This window comes from Podarcis tiliguerta, assembly GCF_965153285.1.
Source record: "Podarcis tiliguerta genome assembly, chromosome: 4".
In the NCBI taxonomy this organism is placed as follows: domain Eukaryota; kingdom Metazoa; phylum Chordata; class Lepidosauria; order Squamata; family Lacertidae; genus Podarcis; species Podarcis tiliguerta.
The window spans coordinates 72,490,445-72,509,962 of NC_139537.1; the positions used below are offsets into that span (position 1 = coordinate 72,490,445).

A 19,518-nucleotide genomic window follows, 5' to 3' on the forward strand; every position below is an offset into this window, starting at 1 on the left:
CATATCAATGCACACACACCAGCTTCATTTCAGGAGCATCACCGTCTCTCTCATGAAATAAACACAGTATCTCTAAGACCGCCTAATTTTGTACCTGAATCACGAAAGCCTCAAGGTCCGAGGACAAACAATTTAGCAAAACCCTAATATCTGTCGAAGTGTCCAGTGAAGACATCAGATTATTCAAGCCTATAAAACAAGTGAATATGCACTGGCTCATAGATGGCTCAAGGCTGTTCCTTAGTTTAAATCTCTTTATACTTAACAGAGACAAAACATATTAAAAACAACTATATGAAGACAATATGTTTTCTTATTCGCTTCTAGTTAAATAGGATCTTGTTTTTATAGCCTATTGATTCCAAACTTCACTGCAACCTCTGCGGAGAGCTAGGGCTTTAGTCAATCAATCTGTGCTTGTTCTTATATGTGGAAAATACTGTGCACAGAGCAGCCAAAATTCAACATTTTTTATGTTCAATTCATTTGAATGAGATTAAGAATCAACTTAGTGTTCCTTCTGAATCCAGCTTGGGCTGGACCATGTCAACTGTTGTTGTCACATGAAAATATAAGGCAGGGAAACCATGAAAGGATTGCATCATATGATACTTTGATGTGTAGGACTGCATCTCTGTACTAAGGTTGTTCAAGACACACATGCCTTGTGTCCATTGATAAAATTATGACTTCCCCATTCACATACAAGCAAGAAGCTTTGCCATGAATATTATCTACTTTGATCAATTAGGTCTTCTGATATTAGTGTACAACAAAGGGTGTTAGTTCAAGTAGCAACATATAATTTCAACAGTGATGTGGCATGAAAGTTTTCCTGTTTCGCCAGTTCCTTAGTAAGAACGTCAAAGGCAAACACAGTACAGTGGTGCCTTGCAAGACGAAAAGAATCCGTTCCGTGAGTCTCTTCGTCTAGCGGTTTTTTCGTCTTGCGAAGCAAGCCCATTAGCGGATTAGCGCTATTAGCGGTTTAGCGGCTATTAGCGGCTATTAAAGGCTTAAGGGATTAGCGGATTAGCTGCTAAAACGCTATTAGCAGCTTAGTGCCTTAGAAAAAGGGGGTGGGGAGCAACCCCCCCCCCAGGAATCGCAAGACATTTTCGTCTTGCGAAGCAAGCCCATAGAGAAATTCGTCCTGCGAAGCACCTCCAAAACGGAAAACCCTTTCGTCTAGCAGGTTTTCCGTCTTGCAAGGCATTCATCTTGCGGGGCACCACTGTATTAGAGTAAGCTTGTCAGTTTTTTAAAAAATCACTAAATACAGGTAAAATGGACAAGAGCACTTTCTAGGGCATGAGAAAACTTTCCAGAGCAAACTGAAAGCTTTCTGATGCAAATTGCCCTAATTTGCAGAGGAAGCTCTCCCAAGTGCTAACTTCCTTTCATCACAGCCATGCCCACTCTAATTAATATGAGGAGAAACCTTATTAGTCATATAAAACTTCAACAAGAGGTCCAAACCAAACCAAATGTTACAAAAGAATTTGGAAGAAGGACATCCACATTTGAAACTAAGAACAAACTGTGAAATAATCCTCATGTGATATCCACATAAGGAAAACATTTTGTATCAAGGAAAGAGGGAGAGGTTCTCTATCAAATTCTAGCAGAAAAAGTGAACAAAGTACTCCATCAAATAGGAAACTAGTAAGAGCCTGTGCTGCTACATTTCAGCTCTGTGCCACTTTCAATTTCATCCACATTTCTAAATGCAATTTGCAGCGAGCTTCCAGGAATGTCCGAAAACCCCTGAGTAATGATTGCGTTCATGTCCGATTTCAAAACATTGACCCTCCTGCTGTTGTTCAAGACTATTCTCATGGTCTGTAAATCAAGAGAGAAAAAGTGCACGTCATTTATGTCTTGGGAAAAGCAAAAGCAAAACCAATAACCCCACTCACTTTCAAAGGGTTTAATCTCAGTATACAGCTAACACTGGATACAACCCAGGTTTATCAGATTGCTGATGATCCCTCTCACCTCCTCATAACATACAATATCATCACTATTATCACGATCAATTAATAACTGGTAATATAGTTATTATTATCATTAGCATTGAACCAGAATTAGGGCTTGGAGGGGTTCTACGGTGGCAGCGGTGATGATGCTTTGTGTTATGTACTGAGTAGAATAGGATCCAAAATGCAGCAGTCTGATTGGTCCTAGAACAATAGGATCTATAATGCAGCAGTCTGATTGGTCTACAGGAGCCACCCAATCCAACTCCAGGTGGAAGTTAATCTGCAACCTGATTGGCCTACAGGAGAATGCCGGAATTAGCCAATCATGTGGGGCCAATTGTATAAATAATGTATATAAAGCAGACATTTCGGGGGAACTTGCATTCCTCACTACTGAATAAAGAGCATGAAATCTACACTCGACTCCGAGTATATTTCACTTTGGTACTCAGCAATGAACACAGGGGAAATGATTTTTGTACTGCCCCATACCTCTACAGTACAGCTTACTTTCCCCACCAACCTGCCCAAGTCCTCCACCCATTCCACATTCTGTCCAGAAGGAGGCAGCATCTCATAACTGCACTATGTCCAGCAACACAACTGTAAACATAGGCCTGTGACTGATCCATCCTACAGAACGTTTTTGTCAATTAATTCATTGCAACTGACTTCAGCTTTCACCTTTGGGATACATACCTTTGCCATGTTAGCAAGGTAAGTCTTCCTCCGAAGTCTTTTTATAAACAAGGTCACCTCTGAGAGGAAAGCAAGAAACAAATGATCACGATTCACCACCACTTAATTCTAAATGACTTGTGTTACAGCCTGCATTACTAAACAGTTTGAGTAGCTCGTATCTATGAATATTGACCCTGCTTTTCAAGTTCACAATACTTGAACATACCTTTGATTTTAGAGGCGCCCAACAACGGTGGGAGGTCTTCCATAGTTGCAAGCAGCCAGCTTTTAATATTTTTGCTGAATAATCTGACCAGTTTGAGGTACTGTATAGAGACGTCTTCCAGAAAATCATGAAGCAGAATCTTCTCCATTTCCTAAAAGTATTGGATAGTTCTTACCCAAAGGCAAATGCAATGAACACAACATGAAAACAGATTACTGTATTTCCCAACAGATTGTTCCAAACCACTGAAGTGACTAGGAATTACTTTCCTCTTGAGGATTAAGTACAGCGACCCAGTTCAGACAATTACTTAAACCATGGTTTAGGTTTACAAGATTAGGTGTGCAAGAAGCCACAATTCCACATTACATTACAAACAGTTCTGCATTACAAACCTGGAGAAGCGTGGTTTCTTGCTGTAACTAGGGTTGGACGAGAATCCATTTTGCATTTAAAGCTGAATCTATCAAATCAGTACCTTCTGAAACAATATGCAAACCAACCCACATCTTTCCTTTGAAATCTGCACTTACCTGAATTTTGCAATGAAGTTCTCCAACCACACAATGTTTACCAAAAATATGTATGCATGTATTAGAAATAAAGATGTTAGTGAAAATAACCTACAAAACGCATATTGTTCAATAACATACAAAAATATGTGTGTTAGTCATTAGGAGAAATTCTCACTAAAATGCTGATGAATTTTCATAAGGATATAGAAGGCAACAAGCAGCTGAATAAAGTTTGCACTTACAAATTTATATGTACAGATGCAAAATTAGAAATTATGACTACAATTTAAATAGAAATGCAAGTAACATATCTCACCATGATGGAGAAGGCAGTGATTAGGTAACCTGCGTGCCTCTATAGTCAGCTGTCTTGGTGCTAACTGATTATGGGCAACTACAGAGCCCTGGATGTTAAACCTGAAACTGCTTGCAGGAGCTTTCAAGTAGAGGACTCCTTCAAACTCTACACTGTAAAATAGGACACATGGCCACACTAAGCAGCAAAGGGGCTCATAATAAGGTCTCCTCATAAGATCTCCTCAGAAAATCTCAGTGCCAGTGTGGCTTCGTGGTTAGGGTGCTGGACTAGGTCCTGGGAGGCCAGGATTCAAATTTCCACTCACCCATGAAGCTCACTGGGTGACCTCAGGCCACTCACTGTCTGTTCTTAGCCTAACCTACCTCACAGGGTTGTTGTGAGGTTGAAATGGGGCGGAAAACCATGTACACCACTTTCTGAAAATCACAAATGAGCACCAGTCATTGGAATACGAGAGCAGCCCTTCTGGGGTTTCTTTCTCCTCAAGTGAGGTTGAGATGATGAAGGACTAGGAATGCAGCCATCCCCACAAATCCTGTATGAACATACAAGGTTTCTCTGTCATTCAAGCCATACATGTATTAGCTGCAGAAGCAAGGAAATGCCCACCTGGTTGAAGAACTTCGCTTTTATCTGCACACTTTTGCCCCACTTCTCCCAAAGAAGGTCTGACTCAAAGTTTGGGAACCTCTGGTCTAATATATGAAAAGTGGTACCTGGAAGAGCTGCCTGTCGTAGCATTGAAACAGCTGGCAAACATCTGCCTGGGACATGAACATTATTGCGTCAGGCTTCAGAGACTTCCAGAAAGAAGTGAAGAGCTCTTCCACCTAAAGGAGCACATACTTGATGAATTTTCACTGCAACATCGAAGTCATTTATTGTCGGGAAAAGAAGATTCAGGACATTTGCTCAGCCCAGAACCCACCATGTGCCCCTTCCCAGATGTTGGGAATCCCCTGGAATGCTTCCTTCCCCTAATGCAACGGCTACACTGCTCCTGAACATGCATCTCCACATAATGGTGGTGGGCTGGGGGGGGGGGGTAGAAGAAAACTTGCTCTACTCATGTTTGGCTTAAAAAAAATAAATCCAACTGGCCTAGACCAGTGTTTCCCAACCTTGGGCCTCCAGCTGTTTTCGAACTACAATTCCCATCATCCCTGACCACTGGTCTTGCTAGCTGAGGATTATGGGAGTTGTAGTCCAAAACAGGGGACGCGGGTGGCGCTGTGGGTTAAAGCCTCAGTGCCTAGGGCTTGCCGATCGAAAGGTCGGCGGTTCGAATCCCCGCGGCGGGGTGCGCTCCCGTTGCTCGGTCCCAGCGCCTGCCAACCTAGCAGTTCGAAAGCACCCCTGAGTGCAAGTAGATAAATAGGGACCGCTTACTAGCGGGAAGGTAAACGGCGTTTCCGTGTGCGGCTCTGGCTCGCCAGAGCAGCGATGTCACGCTGGCCACGTGACCCGGAAGTGTCTTCGGACAGCGCTGGCCTCCGGCCTCTTTGAGTGAGATGGGCGCACAACCCTAGAGTCTGTCAAGACTGGCCCGTACGGGCAGGGGTACCTTTACCTTTACCTTAGTCCAAAAACAGCTGGAGGCCCAAGGTTGGGAAATGCTGGCCTGGACGATGGAAGTAAAATATTGGTAGTGATCCCCATTGTTTCCAAAAAGGAGGCAAAATAAAAGTCTCTAGTGTCTAAAGCCGTGTAATATTAGCAATGAAATCTAGAAAAAACAGAGGTTACGGGACTGTTCATTTTGCCTGCCTGTATATCATCATAATCAAGCACAGATTTAGGATAAAGTAGTTGGAGTAATGAGATTTACAGGAAGGAGGAAATTCCATTAATGGCTACAATCTTATATATATGCATGTTTCCTTGGGAGTAAAGGCATCCCCCCCCCCCCAAAGCAAATAGCATCTTAAGAACATGAGAGCCCTACTGGATCCGACCAAAGACCCACCTATTCCAGCATTCTGCTCCCACAGTAGCCAGAGTGGCCCAAGCCTCTTTCAGAGGAGGTGTTTTCTTCAGGACCACAGCACGGAAAGAAAGAGTTGAATTCCTGCCTCCTGCAATCCTAATAATTACCAGCCTCTCTCATCATCTGATATTTGCATTTTAAAAACTAAAACAAAACTATATGGCAAGGGCAATGACATCTTTAACCTCACATCACCTTTGGCCTAAATACAGCCAGAGAAATTATGTGGAACTTCCTATCAAATAAACATGGAATGGGCTGATCTGAAGGAAGGCTTACGCAGAGACCTAACACAAACATCACACCTACCTGGTCAAGATCCTTGTTTTTTACATTCTGCAACACTTCCTGGCAGTGGGTGCAATATGCATCAGCAAATAAAGAAACCTGGAATATATACAAAACGAGGCAACATGAAAGCACCGTGGTCAAGAATTCATAATTGCTCCATTTATTCAGTCCTCAATGCACCATGCAACAATCTACAACCAAAACAGACCCAAACGGGTCAACCCTATCATACAAAAATCTATTCAATAATCAGAAGCGGACTATTGCAACTCAGAGGTTTGGGATAATAAAAATAGAAGATCTTACTTGTCAACCTTAAAGGGACAAGGGTGTAGGTTTCCCTTTGGGATAATTTCCACAATATGGGGGCTACCACCAAGAAGTCACTGCTTCTTACAACCTTGCTGTCCTTGGTGGCAGTAGCCACAACAGGGTCTCATCACTTGATTTGATCTCAGCTCTGGAAGGGTTGTTATGCTATCAAACATACCATTCTACAGGAATATTTCTTTTCTAGCTCCTGCTCCCATGAAGAAAATCTCCTAAATTCAGGGAGTGGATATCCAACTGCTTCTTGGTCCTTCTGCAAAACAACAACAGTTTATTAAGTTTACAACACACACTTACAACTATGTTTATTACTACTGGGTGGCACAACATTGGGAAATAACAGAGTGGGGTCCTTTGGCATTGGTGTGTATTTGCAACATCCACATCGATCTGGGGGCAAACTTGACATGAAGGATTTTTTGGGTGGATTGGACTGTCATTGTGCTTTTACAGAGTATTTCCAGAGCCACTCCTATCCAGTAATCCAACTCGGATTCCCATTAGCCTGATCAAAGGATTCTCACACTTGGTTTGGTACTCTTACACAAAACACACGGGCATCACTGTCAGTTGCGCAGTGCACACCCATGTATGGCTAGCTCCTGCTTGTTCCTTTGCTAAACTGCTCCAGGGCTCGAACAGAAAGCTTTCTTGGGAACATGATGTGGGGCAGTCAATCAGCACTGCGCATAGCCAGCTTCTGTTTCAAACTTGCAAATCTATCACCCCGAATTCCACCATGGAGTGGAAAAGAGACAACTAGACTGAAAACAGAAGAGGCGGTTTCAGAGTGAACCTACAGCTCTAAGATTGTTACGCCTGACTTCACCTTTAAAAAGGTATTTGGTTCTCTTGTATTTGGTTCTATGATTCTATGGGTCTATGTTTCACAAGTGATGCAGCTGTGTACTTAAAGGTAGCAGCAGAATCTCCCCTGAGATCGACTAACACAGCAGAGTACATGGACTGAGGTGCAATAATGATCCTTCCAGGAAGCAAGCAAAGAAATGGGTCACCACACTTAAAAGTCTCTCGCATACAGGATTTAATTATGCGCTTACTGATTCAGTGCCACGGCTCCTGCCAACTTCCTACAGCAGAATCATAGCCAGGAAGAAAAATGCTTTTTTAAAAAGCGTTCTCGGCAGGTTGCATTTCACTGATCCATCACAGACGGATGTTTTAACAGTCCTTGGCTCGTAGCCACCTCGTATTAAATCTGCTTTGAACAAATACTCACTGTCTCTTTTCTGCAGCCACTGCTCTGATAACTTGCCGCATTCTCAAAACTGCAAACCTCCCCACTGTGGTAGGATAGACAACAACAAAACCTACTTTGAAATAGCTCTGTTTGGTTAACTATTTCTCTGCAATGTCTGAATCAGGAGAGGTTGCAAGTGTATGAACCAATGCCCGGGTGTTATGATGGGCTAACAGTCTCTCTGAATGCTTGGCAGCAAGTGATTCCTGGGTTCAGGAATTAGGTCGTTTGCATGTTTTGGGCAGGGTTGCACTCCTTCTGAAGGAACAGGTACAAAATTCAGAAGGTGCTCGTGGAACCATCTTTGCCACTAGAGGCCAAGGACATCTTAGTGGCAAGGAGTGCCTATTACCATCTTCAGCTGGTATGACAGCTATGTTCTTTCCTTAACATGGGTAGCTTAGCCACTGGCAACCTCACAATTAGATGGCTGGCATGTACTGTCTGTGGGGCTGCCTTTGCACCTGGTCAAGAAGCTGCAACTAGGGCAGAATTCGGCAGCTAGGATGCTGAGAGGAGCACTTAGCTATTTCATCCATGCAGAAAGAACTGCACTGGCTGCCTCTTTGCTAGCTCACCAGATTCAAGAGCTTGCTGCTGACATATTATTTCATTTATTGTCTATTAAATTTATGCTTTGCTGTTCTTCCCCACATGGCAAACACATCCCCGGGGAAACCCAGCCAGATGGGCGGGGTATAAATAATAAATTATTATTATTATCCCCGATAAAACAAGGCAATTAAAAATGAAATAAAGACATATTTTAAAATACTTTAAAACAATTTAAAGCATCTAAAAAGCACCACAGAAGTGGTGGCACCTACCCTCTGAGCTTCGTGCATGGATTTTGCTAGGTCAACCTTGGCCCCTACTGACCAGGGACAGCCTCTGTTTTCTAGTTCCTATCAAACGATAAATCCTCTTCCTATTTTTGCCTTTGGGGAAACGCCTTGTTAACATTTTGTTAGAGTGCTAGAGCTGTCATCCTTCAGGATTCAGTTATTTATAACTCAAAGCTCTGTGGGATGGTGGTTCCATCTTGTCTGGAGCACATTCATATAAATGACATAAGCACAGGGTGACAGCCAACCAAACAGTTCCAGTAACATAAAGACTTGGGACTGAGCAACGGAACTTTACCTCCCTCTCTTCTCCTCATGTGTCCCCTATGTCTGAATTGGGGGAACGTCCAGAATTTACTTAGGGGGTACATGGAGGCACACAGAGAGATGAGAGTGAGTGTCACTGTACAACCCAAAGTGTTTGTGCTAGCAGAACTGTTTAGTTGGATACCATGGCACTAAACGCAGTCTACCATTTCACACACCACAGCTCCCGAAGCAAGTTAGCATTGTAGCACAAGGGTTATGGTTTTGTTGTTCGACATTAATAAAAAGAAAAGTCGCCCACTTGGCTTTTAAGCTAGCAGAGCAGGGGACCGCTACAGATCAAACGAATGTTGCTGCAACATGTAGAAATGCACAGTGGAAGTGCATGATCCATGTTATGAAAACAGACACAAACATGTGTGTTTGTGTGTATGTATGTATGTATGTATTTATATGGTGAAACGTTGGGAGCGCACAAGCTTTTTTGGCTTGCTACTACAATTCCCGTCATCCCTGACCATTAAGAAGCCATCTTGTTTGGGGCTGATGGGAGTTGGGACTCTAAGCACAGCTCAAGGGTCACAGGTTTCTGATCCCTGGCTTACTGTGAACTTCTAAGAACTTGAGGGCGCAGTTCTAAAGGGCGGCAAATGCCAGAGCTGTTAAGATTTATGCTTGGCCCCCTAGTAGTTTTCAATGCAGCAAGAATTATTTAAGCAATAAACAAAAAAAGAAAACAAATTTGGCCGTAATCAAATTAAAGAAGGCCTGCACAACTGGTGACAAAGGCACTCCAGTACTCCTCTATTATAGCCTGCCAAGTTTTTAACCACCATCCTGTTTTTGCAGTGCCAGCAAACAGCAGCTTCCATTGGGGTGCCATATATAACCAGCAGGCTGCATTCAGCTTGGTGGACAATAGCACGGCTTTTTTTTTGCAGCCAGAGCTCACCAGAATTCAGTTCTGGCACCTCTCAGGTGGGCGCCATTGCCATTATATGAGATCAAGGAAGTTGTTCATGGTCAGTTCTGGCACCTCTTGTTCTAGAAAAATAGGTTGTACAAGCTGCAGAGGAGCCAACACAGGGGCCGAGGTTCCTTCGGACTCCCTCAATAAAATATATGAGAGGCCAAGTTGATAGGCATTGACATTCAAATGGTGTGTGTGTGCCGCATCTTGTGATCCATTACGTAAGGTGGGGTTTACCTGCCCCCCCCCAATTTTATTCAAGTTGGCACACCTGGCAAGCTGGGTATAAGTTGGTTTGTGGGCAACACTTCTTGAAAAACCAGGTTTTCAAGACTGGGACTTTGCTTCCTTTCTTTTTAACAAGGCCTTGGAGCAGCTCGACTTGAAGTCTAGGATAATCTGCCGGGAGTGTAGTAATACATTTCCTGAGAATTCCCAGCCCCTGCTTCTCTGGGAAGAGCACTCCGCCCAATCGACTGTTGCTACTATAGCAACACGCATGGATGGTGCTCTCTCTCAATAGGCTGGCTGGCATAGCTGTCAGCTCTCAGGCTGCCATCCTGCTCCTCCTCAAGAGCCAATTGAGCTGTACACATGGTCTTGTGGCTGCAGCTGCTGCCTAGAAACAGGGAAGCAGGAGAACTCATCCCTCTGTTTGGTGATGTCAGCACCCTAAAAATGAGCACCTGCTTGAAGCTTGCCATATGTAGTCCCAGAACACTAGCAAACATCCATCCCGACGGTGCTCAGAATATCCTAGAGAACTGAAAAACAAACCATTTTTTTGGCCTCAGAGCGCTTACAGTCTGAGTCGAATGAGAGAACTAAAGAGATCGAAAAAAGATCACGCTTTTACAAGCAGGGATGAGGGAGCAGGGCTCACAGAGAGCATGCCCTCTGAGCCCAGTGATCACCCTGCAATGGCCTCTCCCTGCTGCCTTGTGTGAGGAAATTTGTGTGACGTGTTTTGTTTGTTTCCTCCTGAGTCTGAGGAGAAACACCACGCTTCATCTCCAAAGTCACTGTGAGGGCATGTGCCAGTAGTGGACTCTGTGATTCCTTATGTCACCCACATTCCCTCACATGCATCCCTAAGACCCATTGGCTGCTTCTTCCCTGTCAGCACATACAACCTTCCGCCATACCACACTGGGGGCTTTTGGAAACAGGCAAAGCCCACCCTATCAAAGGCAAAGTAAGGCAACTGCCTCAGGTGGCAGATGCTGGCGGGTGGCAACAGCCCTCTTGCTGTTCCTCTCTGTTGGACAGAGCTGTTTACGTTACATGGCTGGCTTGCTCCGCTTATTATGTTGTCAAGAACAGCTTGCAGAATACAGCCACAATAAATCACCAGCCTGGAAGGACCCTTTGTTAGTTGCCCTGTGATGCTTCCCAATGCATATTTGTGTCTTCCCATATAAATCCTTTCCGGATTTCTTTCTCCAAACTAGGGATGCGGCCTGTGGTGAGGCAGGAATGGCTTCGGCCTGTGACTGCGCTGCGATCACTGCCACACGGAAAGGGACTCTTGCACTATAGCACAACAAGAGTGGGATAAGAAATAAACTGAGACATTTGTGGCATTAAAAGATTCAGGATTTCACTAGCAAGTATGGGATGTACATTGAATTGGAGACAAAGCAGTCTGTCAACTGAACCCCGAGATGTTTGCAGGCACAAACACTTCTGAAAGTGGGCTCATTTATAACCACTCCAATAGCATCATGAGCATGAATAATCATGAATTCACAATAAAAAGGACATATGGAGGGGCCCTAAATTGAGTAGATGTTATATTGCAATGCCTACCCCAACAAGGAAAATGGATGGACATCCCCATCATGGTTAAAGTTATTTTTCCACAGCCTACCCGAGGCTATATGCTCATTTTTTCCAGCTCATTTTTTATTTTGCTACATTTTAATGGCATTATTTCTTTGTGATAGATGTTGTGTGTTTTTGTGGCTGCCCTGGGCTCCTTTGGGAGGAAGGGTGAGATAGAAATTTAATTAATGAATAAATGAAATGAAATTCTTAAGACTGGTATTTTAAGACATTTGCTGACTTTCGTAAAACACCTTGCAGGTGCCTGGCTACATACTTAAAGCTGCATAGGGCCACAGGAACAAATCTGCCTATGCTAATTTATATGTAGAAACATCACAGTAGGCAAGACAACTAATTTCCCACCCTAATCAGCCCAGGTAAATTTTTCCAATGAATTTCCACTCCACTGCAGTTCACACCAAACTAATTTCTCTTCAATTCATTAATCCCCCATTAATTTCTCAGTACAGTATCCTCCAAAGCAATTAAACTCCCCTTAAATTATCCCCCAGTCATTACCTCCAAATCATCTGGACAAAGTCATCTTAAATTAGTTTCCCCCCCAATTTAAAACCATATCCAGTATGTCCCAGGTTCATTTTCCCCAAATTCATTGCTCACCCTCCAAATTTGGGGTCACCTTTTTCATCTATCACTAATTCAAACACAATCATTCAAAGAGCAGAAATTGCTTTTTGCTAGGGTTAGATTCAACCCCACAAATTTTCACATGTAACTTGTTTCGTCCCCCCCTACTTGTGTAATATGAATGTAGAATATATGATTTAATCTCCAGACAGAATCTCCATGCTGCACAACTCAGTTAAGTGGATCATTTTGAAGCAATTTTTTAAACCCACACTTCATCCATATATACTATTGTAGGCATCTGCATCCTTCTACTGTGATGTGTAGCTCATTGCAGAAGATGTGTGTGTGTGTGTGATCAATGTGCGACAAATCTGATTTTAAGTTTAATCAGAACTTGGCAGCAGTAGTTTTGACATTTAAGAGTAAAATCTGCCAAACCGAATCTTGCTCAAACAGGTTGTAACTGACAACTAGAGCTTGCAAATATATTCTGTTTGCTCAACAATGGGCATCCAAAATTTGAGTTAATTAGCAAAGGGGGTCCCACTCTGATCCCTCAGCTGTTCAAATAGCTGAATCAGTAACTGGAAAGCTATCTGAAGCCCTCTTGCTTGGGACTTCATTAAACGGTCTCAGTTAAACCAGCTGACCTTTGCAAGCTTGGTTCTTCTTATTTGTTGACTGTAAAACTAAATGTCACCCATTAGACCTGGGATTGGACCAATACATTTTGTGAATAACAAGATCGCACTGGGATAGCTCAGTTGGTACAGCATGAGACTCTTAATCCCATACTGTTTTACAGCTTCTGTTGCAACTACACAGCAAACTGGGACCCTCAATCCTCAAAGTGCCAGGGTTATCATTATCCAACCAACTGGCATAAATTCACTGGAAATACAATTTCAGCTATCCGTACCGACATTTTGTCATGAAACATATTTAAGAACCAAACCTGTTCTCCCTTTTCTCAGCCAAAAGATAGCAATAGTAGGCATAGAAGGGTGAGCTCTTTTTTATCTGTATTCCATCATAATGATACCTGAAGAATAACAGACAAATTTAAGAGATTAATGAAGAGGCCAGTTGCGTGGCGAACTCTCAGCCATGATCTGTAAATATCTGTCAGAGATTCAAAATATATAAATAAATGGGATACTTCCTGCGACACCTTTAACAACCTAATATGCTATGTACAACCTTGTTGATAATCAACTAAGCCAGTGCAACCAAAACTGTGGGTCCTGATGTGGTCCTGTTGGGTTGCACCAGGCATAGGCAAACTCTGGTCCTCCAGATGTTTGGGACTACAATTCCCATCATCCGTGATCACTGGTCCTGTTAGCTAGGGATTATGAGAATTTTAGTCCCAAACATCTGGAGGGCTGGAGTTTGCCTATACCTGGGTTGCACAATGAATGACATGCTCCATTTCCACAGGTCTTAGGTTCTTTCTTCCTTCATCAGGCAGACAGCACACCCTTCCTACTGGGCGACCCCATTAATAAATAAGCTCCTTCCACTCATGACACAAGTGGGGAACCTGTGGCGTTTCAGATGTTATTGGACTACATCTGTGAACCTCCCTGGCTGCTGGCCAATGCTGGTTGGGGTTGATGAGGGATGAATTCCAACATCTGGAGGGCACAGTTTCCCCATTGTTGCTCTGTGTCACAGCTTAAATTCTATTCCAATACGTACTGCCTAGAATATGGGTGGCCAACGTATGTACTCTGATGTTTTAGAAATCAACTCCAATTAGTTGTAGAGCAGCCCTTGATGTTGACCCACAAGCTGCAGCTTTGAAATGCAGGGATGCAGCTGCTCACTGGGGCAAACAATCACCATTATGTTACATTGCTTCTGAATGTTCAATGGTCAGTGATAATGGGAGTTGTAACCAACAGCATTGCTGGAGGAGACTCCTGAGAGTCCCATGGACTGCAAGAAGATCAAATGCATCCATTCTTAAGGAAATTAGCCCTGAGTGCTCACTGGAAGGACAGATCGTGAAGCTGAGGCTCCAATACTTTGACCACTTCATGAGAAGAGAAGACTCCTGGAAAAGACCCTGATGGAAGGCACAAGGAGAAGGGGACGACAGAGGACGAGATGGTTGGACAGTGTTCTCGAAGCTACAAACATGAGTCTGACCAAACTGCGGAAGGCAATGGAAGACAGAAGTGCCTGGCGTGCTCTGGTCCATGGGGTCACGAAGAGTCGGACACGACTAAACGACTAAACAACAACAACAAACCAACAGCATCTGGAAGACACTACATTGGTTATATACCTTTGTCGTCATTAAAAATGGATATAAAATATAAACTTGTGCAGTGTTGACTACTGATGAGATATTCTTCAATGTGTTTTGAAGAGGGAGGAAAAATAAAATTAAAGGTGGGTCCCACTTCAAAATGTTTGAGAAGCACTAAGCTACAGGCCAGATTTTTATATGCTGCAATTTGACTTAAAACAAATAGGTTTCTCTCTGATAATCATATGAAAACTGCTCTAAAGATCACCATGTTTTCCAATGTGAAGCTCTGCCCCACTATTTCAAGATTTGCCAATTACTGATAAATGTAATTCTGCCTATAATGTCACATGAGGGTGGGTGGTTTAAAAACCACAAGCACTGACTGATCCTTCTGTTCCATCTTAGAATATTTGTGAACATTAGCACCATTCAGCAGTCAACTGCCACCAGCAGAATATTAACAAACTGCAGCTAATATAAAGAAAGTAAAAATTTAATTTAGTGCGAATGCACACACACACTGCCTGGAGGGGAAGAGAACAGGTGTGCTGTTTTCAGAAAGAAAAAGATGCCAGGAGGTCAAGGACTGTGAGAACAGCTGGGGAAGCAAGGAACAGAGACAGGGATCTTAGATGCGAAGAAATTGAAGAAAAAAGTACAATAAACTGGGCAGAGAGAGACTCGGGGATTGCCGGGGGAAATGATTTAACACCCACAGAACATTTAAGGGAAAGAGATACAGAAGAGGGAGGGAGTTGAAGATTTCTCTGTGAATGTATTTCACTGTTTACAGATGTTGTTACCATGGTTTTGCATGAAAGTTCACCTTCCATATTACAGTACCCATGAACTCTTAAATGCACAAATAAGCAGCTGACTACAGATTTTTCTAATAGCCTCTAAATCTTCAATTAATACAAATTAAATGATAATGTACCTTGCACTTCCCCTTGTGCCCAGTCTTCTGGTTCCTAAGTCTGGGAACACTAACCGAACAAGCTTAAAAGAAATGCACAGAAAAAGAACAGTTTTTTTGAGTTAGTCACACTGGTAAAATATTTGTGCGCTTCCTGTATCATCTCAGAACATTTTCAACCCATTTTCTAGTTATCACCAGGTGATGTACTCACCTGGTATTTACTGAACTGAGCAGCTAGTAATTTCCCACATTCTGTCAATCTATCTGGAATATTTTACATGTTTTACAGTGCATTCCTCAGTACACATCATCTACTCAGAAGTAAGCCACATTTAGTCCTCCCAGGAATGTGTGTTTAGGACAGCAGCCTCATGCCATTTTTCACTCGACACTTTATATCCAGAAATACGAAATGTTTACTCAAGTATACATTGTGTATGTCTCACAGCAGTTGTGAGTGGAACACATATTAAAACCACCATATTGAATCTCCCACTGGGTCTAATTTGAACCTAAGGCTGCCATTGTATGCAGATTTAATAGGGAGTTAATTCCCATTGAAATGAGCTGTACTGAGCAATTATGAATAGGTGTTTCCTGCACATGTCTCAACACAATATACAATACCAAGTGATTACTGAACAGAAGAGAAGATTTGTTTGATATTGTCAGGGGTTCAGGAGCAGAGGCACAGGAGAGGGAGGAAATGGAGAGCGAGGGGGAGGAGTCCGAAGGAAATGTCAGCGATGACAGCAATCCGAGTTCTCTGAGTCTTTCCAGTGACTCGGAGGATTCACAGAAAGGAGCCCCCATAGTCAGGGCAAGAGGAGTGCCCAAGGAGACACCTCGGGAAGAAGGGGCCAGAGGGGACTCAGAGAGCAGCAGCTGGAAATCAGGACCAGCGTCCCCCCCAGAGTGCAGTAGGGGGGAGGAGTCCCAGGCATCGGGATCAGGTGGCGCGCGGGCAGCGGGAGAACAGGAGGCAGGAGTGACCACACCCCCGTCAGGGAGCGAGGAAACGGTCGTCAGGAAAGTTAAACGCGCGCGCCAAGTTCAAATGTACAGGAGGGCGGCACGGTGGGCAGCCCGGGTAGGGAGCCAAGTCCTAAAGCCCGCCGAAGAGAGTGGGAGGAGTCAGAGGGGTCAACGTCTGCGTCGGAAGAGTCCAGGAGGGAGGAGACCCCGGGGGGTAGTAGGACCCAGAAGGAAAAGAGAGAGAAGGAAGAGGTGGAGTAAGATTAGAGTCTTAAACTGGTGCACAGGGGGAGGAGATTCAGACGGAGCTTCGCCGGTCTGAACTCCAGACGTAGAGCTGGGACGCTGAGGCTTGGAAATGGAAACTATTCTTCAATAAAGACTTTGATACTTTACTACCGGCTAGCGTTGCTCCTTGGTGAGCTGGGACCAGGAGCCAGCTCTGACAGATATGTACAAATATAACACCACTGATTCTCTATGATAAATGAATAGTAGTTCTACTAAAATCAGCTCCCAGAGCCCACAGCTTCTAGTGGTGCAGAAACTGGTACAGTTCCATCCGAAACCGGTAACATTTTAAGGTAGCAGCAGCACACTGTGTATACCTTTCCAAATGTAGCTGGATTTACTTGAGTCTGGGCCTCCTGTCTGCAGTTCTCCACATACATTTCGTACAGCAGACAACGTGGCACACTGCATCCTTCACATACAAAGAAATTGTCTGCTATCCTTGGAGGGAGGGAAAGAATCAAGAGGAAACAAATGTTATGCCTACTTATGTTCAGAAGATGTGGGTGCGTTTTGTGAAACAAAATTGAATTCCATAAAATTTTTAATTGTTTGAATACAGTGTCTCCATATCTCAAGGTTGTTGGTTTCACTTTGGTTGCATTCTGCAGCTATTTTAATGCTTTTGTATTTTATTATTTCATTTTATTTCAATCTGTTTTAATCTTTTAACCTTCATTTTGCCTACAGAACTTCAGTTGTTACGTGGCATTAAAATGTAGTAAATACATATATTTATGCATACTAGATCGTCTGGTCAGCTATTGGGGGGAACAAAATGCTAGATTCGGGGCTAATCCAGAAGGGCTCTCTCTTCTTATGCTTCTTACTCAGTAATCTGCACACAATTCAGACTAACCATACTTGATACCAAAAATAGAAAACCCCTATTTAATAAATAAATAATTATATATATATAGCCCACCTTTTCCCCATCATGGAACTTGTGGCATCTCCCATTCAGACACTGACCAGACCAAAACCTACTTTGGTTTAACAAGCTGGTTTTCTCAGATATCATACTTTTGCTCTCAGTTTATGCCCAATCAAAGGTATTACACAATAGCATGGGTGTCATTAAAAGCAGGTTTGAAGGATGCCATTTGAGGGCTATCTATTCAACAACCAAAACAAACAGCACAATTGTTTCCAACTTCTGAAGCTGGTGGGAACACTGAACCACATGGCAAATTGTGTTAGGTGTTTTTGTTTTTTGTTTTAAATGCAGCGAAATGCCCCTTCAGGAAACACTGTGATGAAATCCGTGTTTGCAATGTATTAATTGTGAGGGAAGGGCCACAAGCTCATTGGCAGAGCACAGCATCTCAAGGCTGGGCTGGGAGAGAGACTCTTGCCTAGGACCTCAGAGAGATGCTACCCCTCATCAAAGCATGCAAATTCTGAGCTGCACAATACAATGGTCTGGAGGCAGCTGTAATACTGCACTGCTCAGAGTCTCTTGAAACTTATTTTTTGGGTGGGGTGGGGGCCGGGCCAGATTTAGGTTTGATGAGGCCCTAAGCTATTGAAGGTAATATGGTCCAGCTGCCCTTTGTCAACAACAAATTGTTGTTGTTGTTTGTGTTGAATATATGCTAAATGGTGATTTATGCATGCAACCAGTCCATGCAGAATGTAGGCACCCTATATATAGAAATATGCAAAGCAGAGATATTTTAGACCAAGCGGGGGGGGGGGGGCATTACTTACATCATAGGAGCCTATACAACACAAAACACTGTTGCTGTATGTAGGTTTTATTTTATTTAACTTATATTTTGGGAATGTACATGCAGTTGTGTTTTTTTCCCCCTTTAATTTTTTTTGGAGCCCCCAAGAAAGTGGGGCCCTAAGCTGTAGCTTGTTTAGCTTATACGTAAATCCGGCAATGGGTGAGGAACACCCGGCAATGGGTGAGGAACAAACTTATTCACCAATTTCCTCCTCCTGACACGTCATTCACCAGGTCGCTCGCTTTCTGTCCGCCCACCTCAGAGCCAAACAGCTCGGCTTTCCCTTCAGCTGACGCTGCAATGAGAAGCAGGCAGCACTCGCAGCTGGCGGGGCTAAAAAGCAGTAGGGCTGCTGATAAAGAGACGCCTCTACCTCCAGGAAATGAGGTCGTGGTGGTGCTGAGGACACCTACCACTGAGTAATGGGCTGGTATATGTTACTACAGCCGCCGGGGAAATGCTCGGCCATCCCGCTGCGCACAGGCGTCCCGAGCCGCCCCGTCGACGGCTCCGCGCGCCCCGCTGCTTCCTCCGCTGTTTATTTTAGAAGCCGGGCTCTAGACGTCGCGCCCGTTCGCGCCCGCCTTTGGAAAACCGCGCCGCTAGCTGATTGGACGGCAGCAGCGCGTTGCAACCTTCCATCGACCGCTGCGCCGGCTGATTGGGCCGCTCGAGCGAACCGCGCTAGTGGGGGGGGGGGGGGGCGCGGGGCGGCCGCCGCTTCTCACGTCTGTTGCCGCAGCATTCACACGAAGCAGTAGCTGCGTTCGCTCCCACCTGCTGTGTGGCTCATAAATAAAGCAGCCGCCGTTTGGGGGGTAGTAAATTCCACTGAGCTCAATGGGACTGACTTCTGAGTGGGCTTGTGTAAGGTTGCGTTGTGAGCCCTGGAGAAAATATTGCGAGTTGGACGGGGTTATTCAATAATGATGCCTGAGTACCTTCTTATCCCCGGAATTGTGGAGCCAACAAGAGTTAAAATCTAATAGAGGTAGAGGTGCCAATTTGAATAAACTTGTTAGTTGATCCAATGCATAGTTACTCAGAACTAAATCCCACTGGGTATAAATAACAGCCTGATCCCAGTGCTTTTTTTCTTAAAAAAAATGTTTAGGGGTACTCTCATTTTGACTCAAGAAAACCACCATTTTATAGTTCAAATCGAGGAAAAATAAATACAGTAAATGGACAAAAGTACAAAGATTCACGAAATGTTTAGGGGTATGTGTAGCCCCAGAAAAAAGCACT

The 19,518-nt window shown here is 43.8% G+C and overlaps 1 protein-coding gene across 5 annotated transcripts in view; it reads right to left on the reverse strand.

Annotated features, from left to right (window-relative positions):
* RFX8 (regulatory factor X8) overlaps window positions 1-19,518 on the reverse strand; it is a 35,342-nt gene that overhangs the window by 5,704 nt on the left and 10,120 nt on the right. The window contains exons 1-13 of one of the 5 annotated variants that reach the window (XM_083437885.1): window positions 18,866-18,870; window positions 18,684-18,785; window positions 16,855-16,978; window positions 15,290-15,351; window positions 13,048-13,134; window positions 7,572-7,635; window positions 6,492-6,584; window positions 6,020-6,097; window positions 4,440-4,553; window positions 2,890-3,040; window positions 2,682-2,740; window positions 1,686-1,842; window positions 95-189 (exon numbers count right to left, since the gene is read on the reverse strand). In XM_083437885.1, coding sequence (XP_083294011.1) covers window positions 95-189; window positions 1,686-1,842; window positions 2,682-2,740; window positions 2,890-3,040; window positions 4,440-4,553; window positions 6,020-6,097; window positions 6,492-6,584; window positions 7,572-7,635; window positions 13,048-13,134; window positions 15,290-15,351; window positions 16,855-16,978; window positions 18,684-18,739 — 1,140 coding nt within the window. In that variant the 5' untranslated portion in view covers window positions 18,740-18,785; window positions 18,866-18,870. Of the gene's footprint in view, window positions 1-94; window positions 190-1,685; window positions 1,843-2,681; window positions 2,741-2,889; window positions 3,041-4,439; window positions 4,554-6,019; window positions 6,098-6,491; window positions 6,585-7,571; window positions 7,636-13,047; window positions 13,135-15,289; window positions 15,352-16,854; window positions 16,979-18,683; window positions 18,834-18,865; window positions 18,871-19,518 lie in introns of those variants that run through there. The other 4 variants (XM_083437884.1, XM_083437887.1, XM_083437886.1 and 1 more) reach the window with 4 other exon arrangements.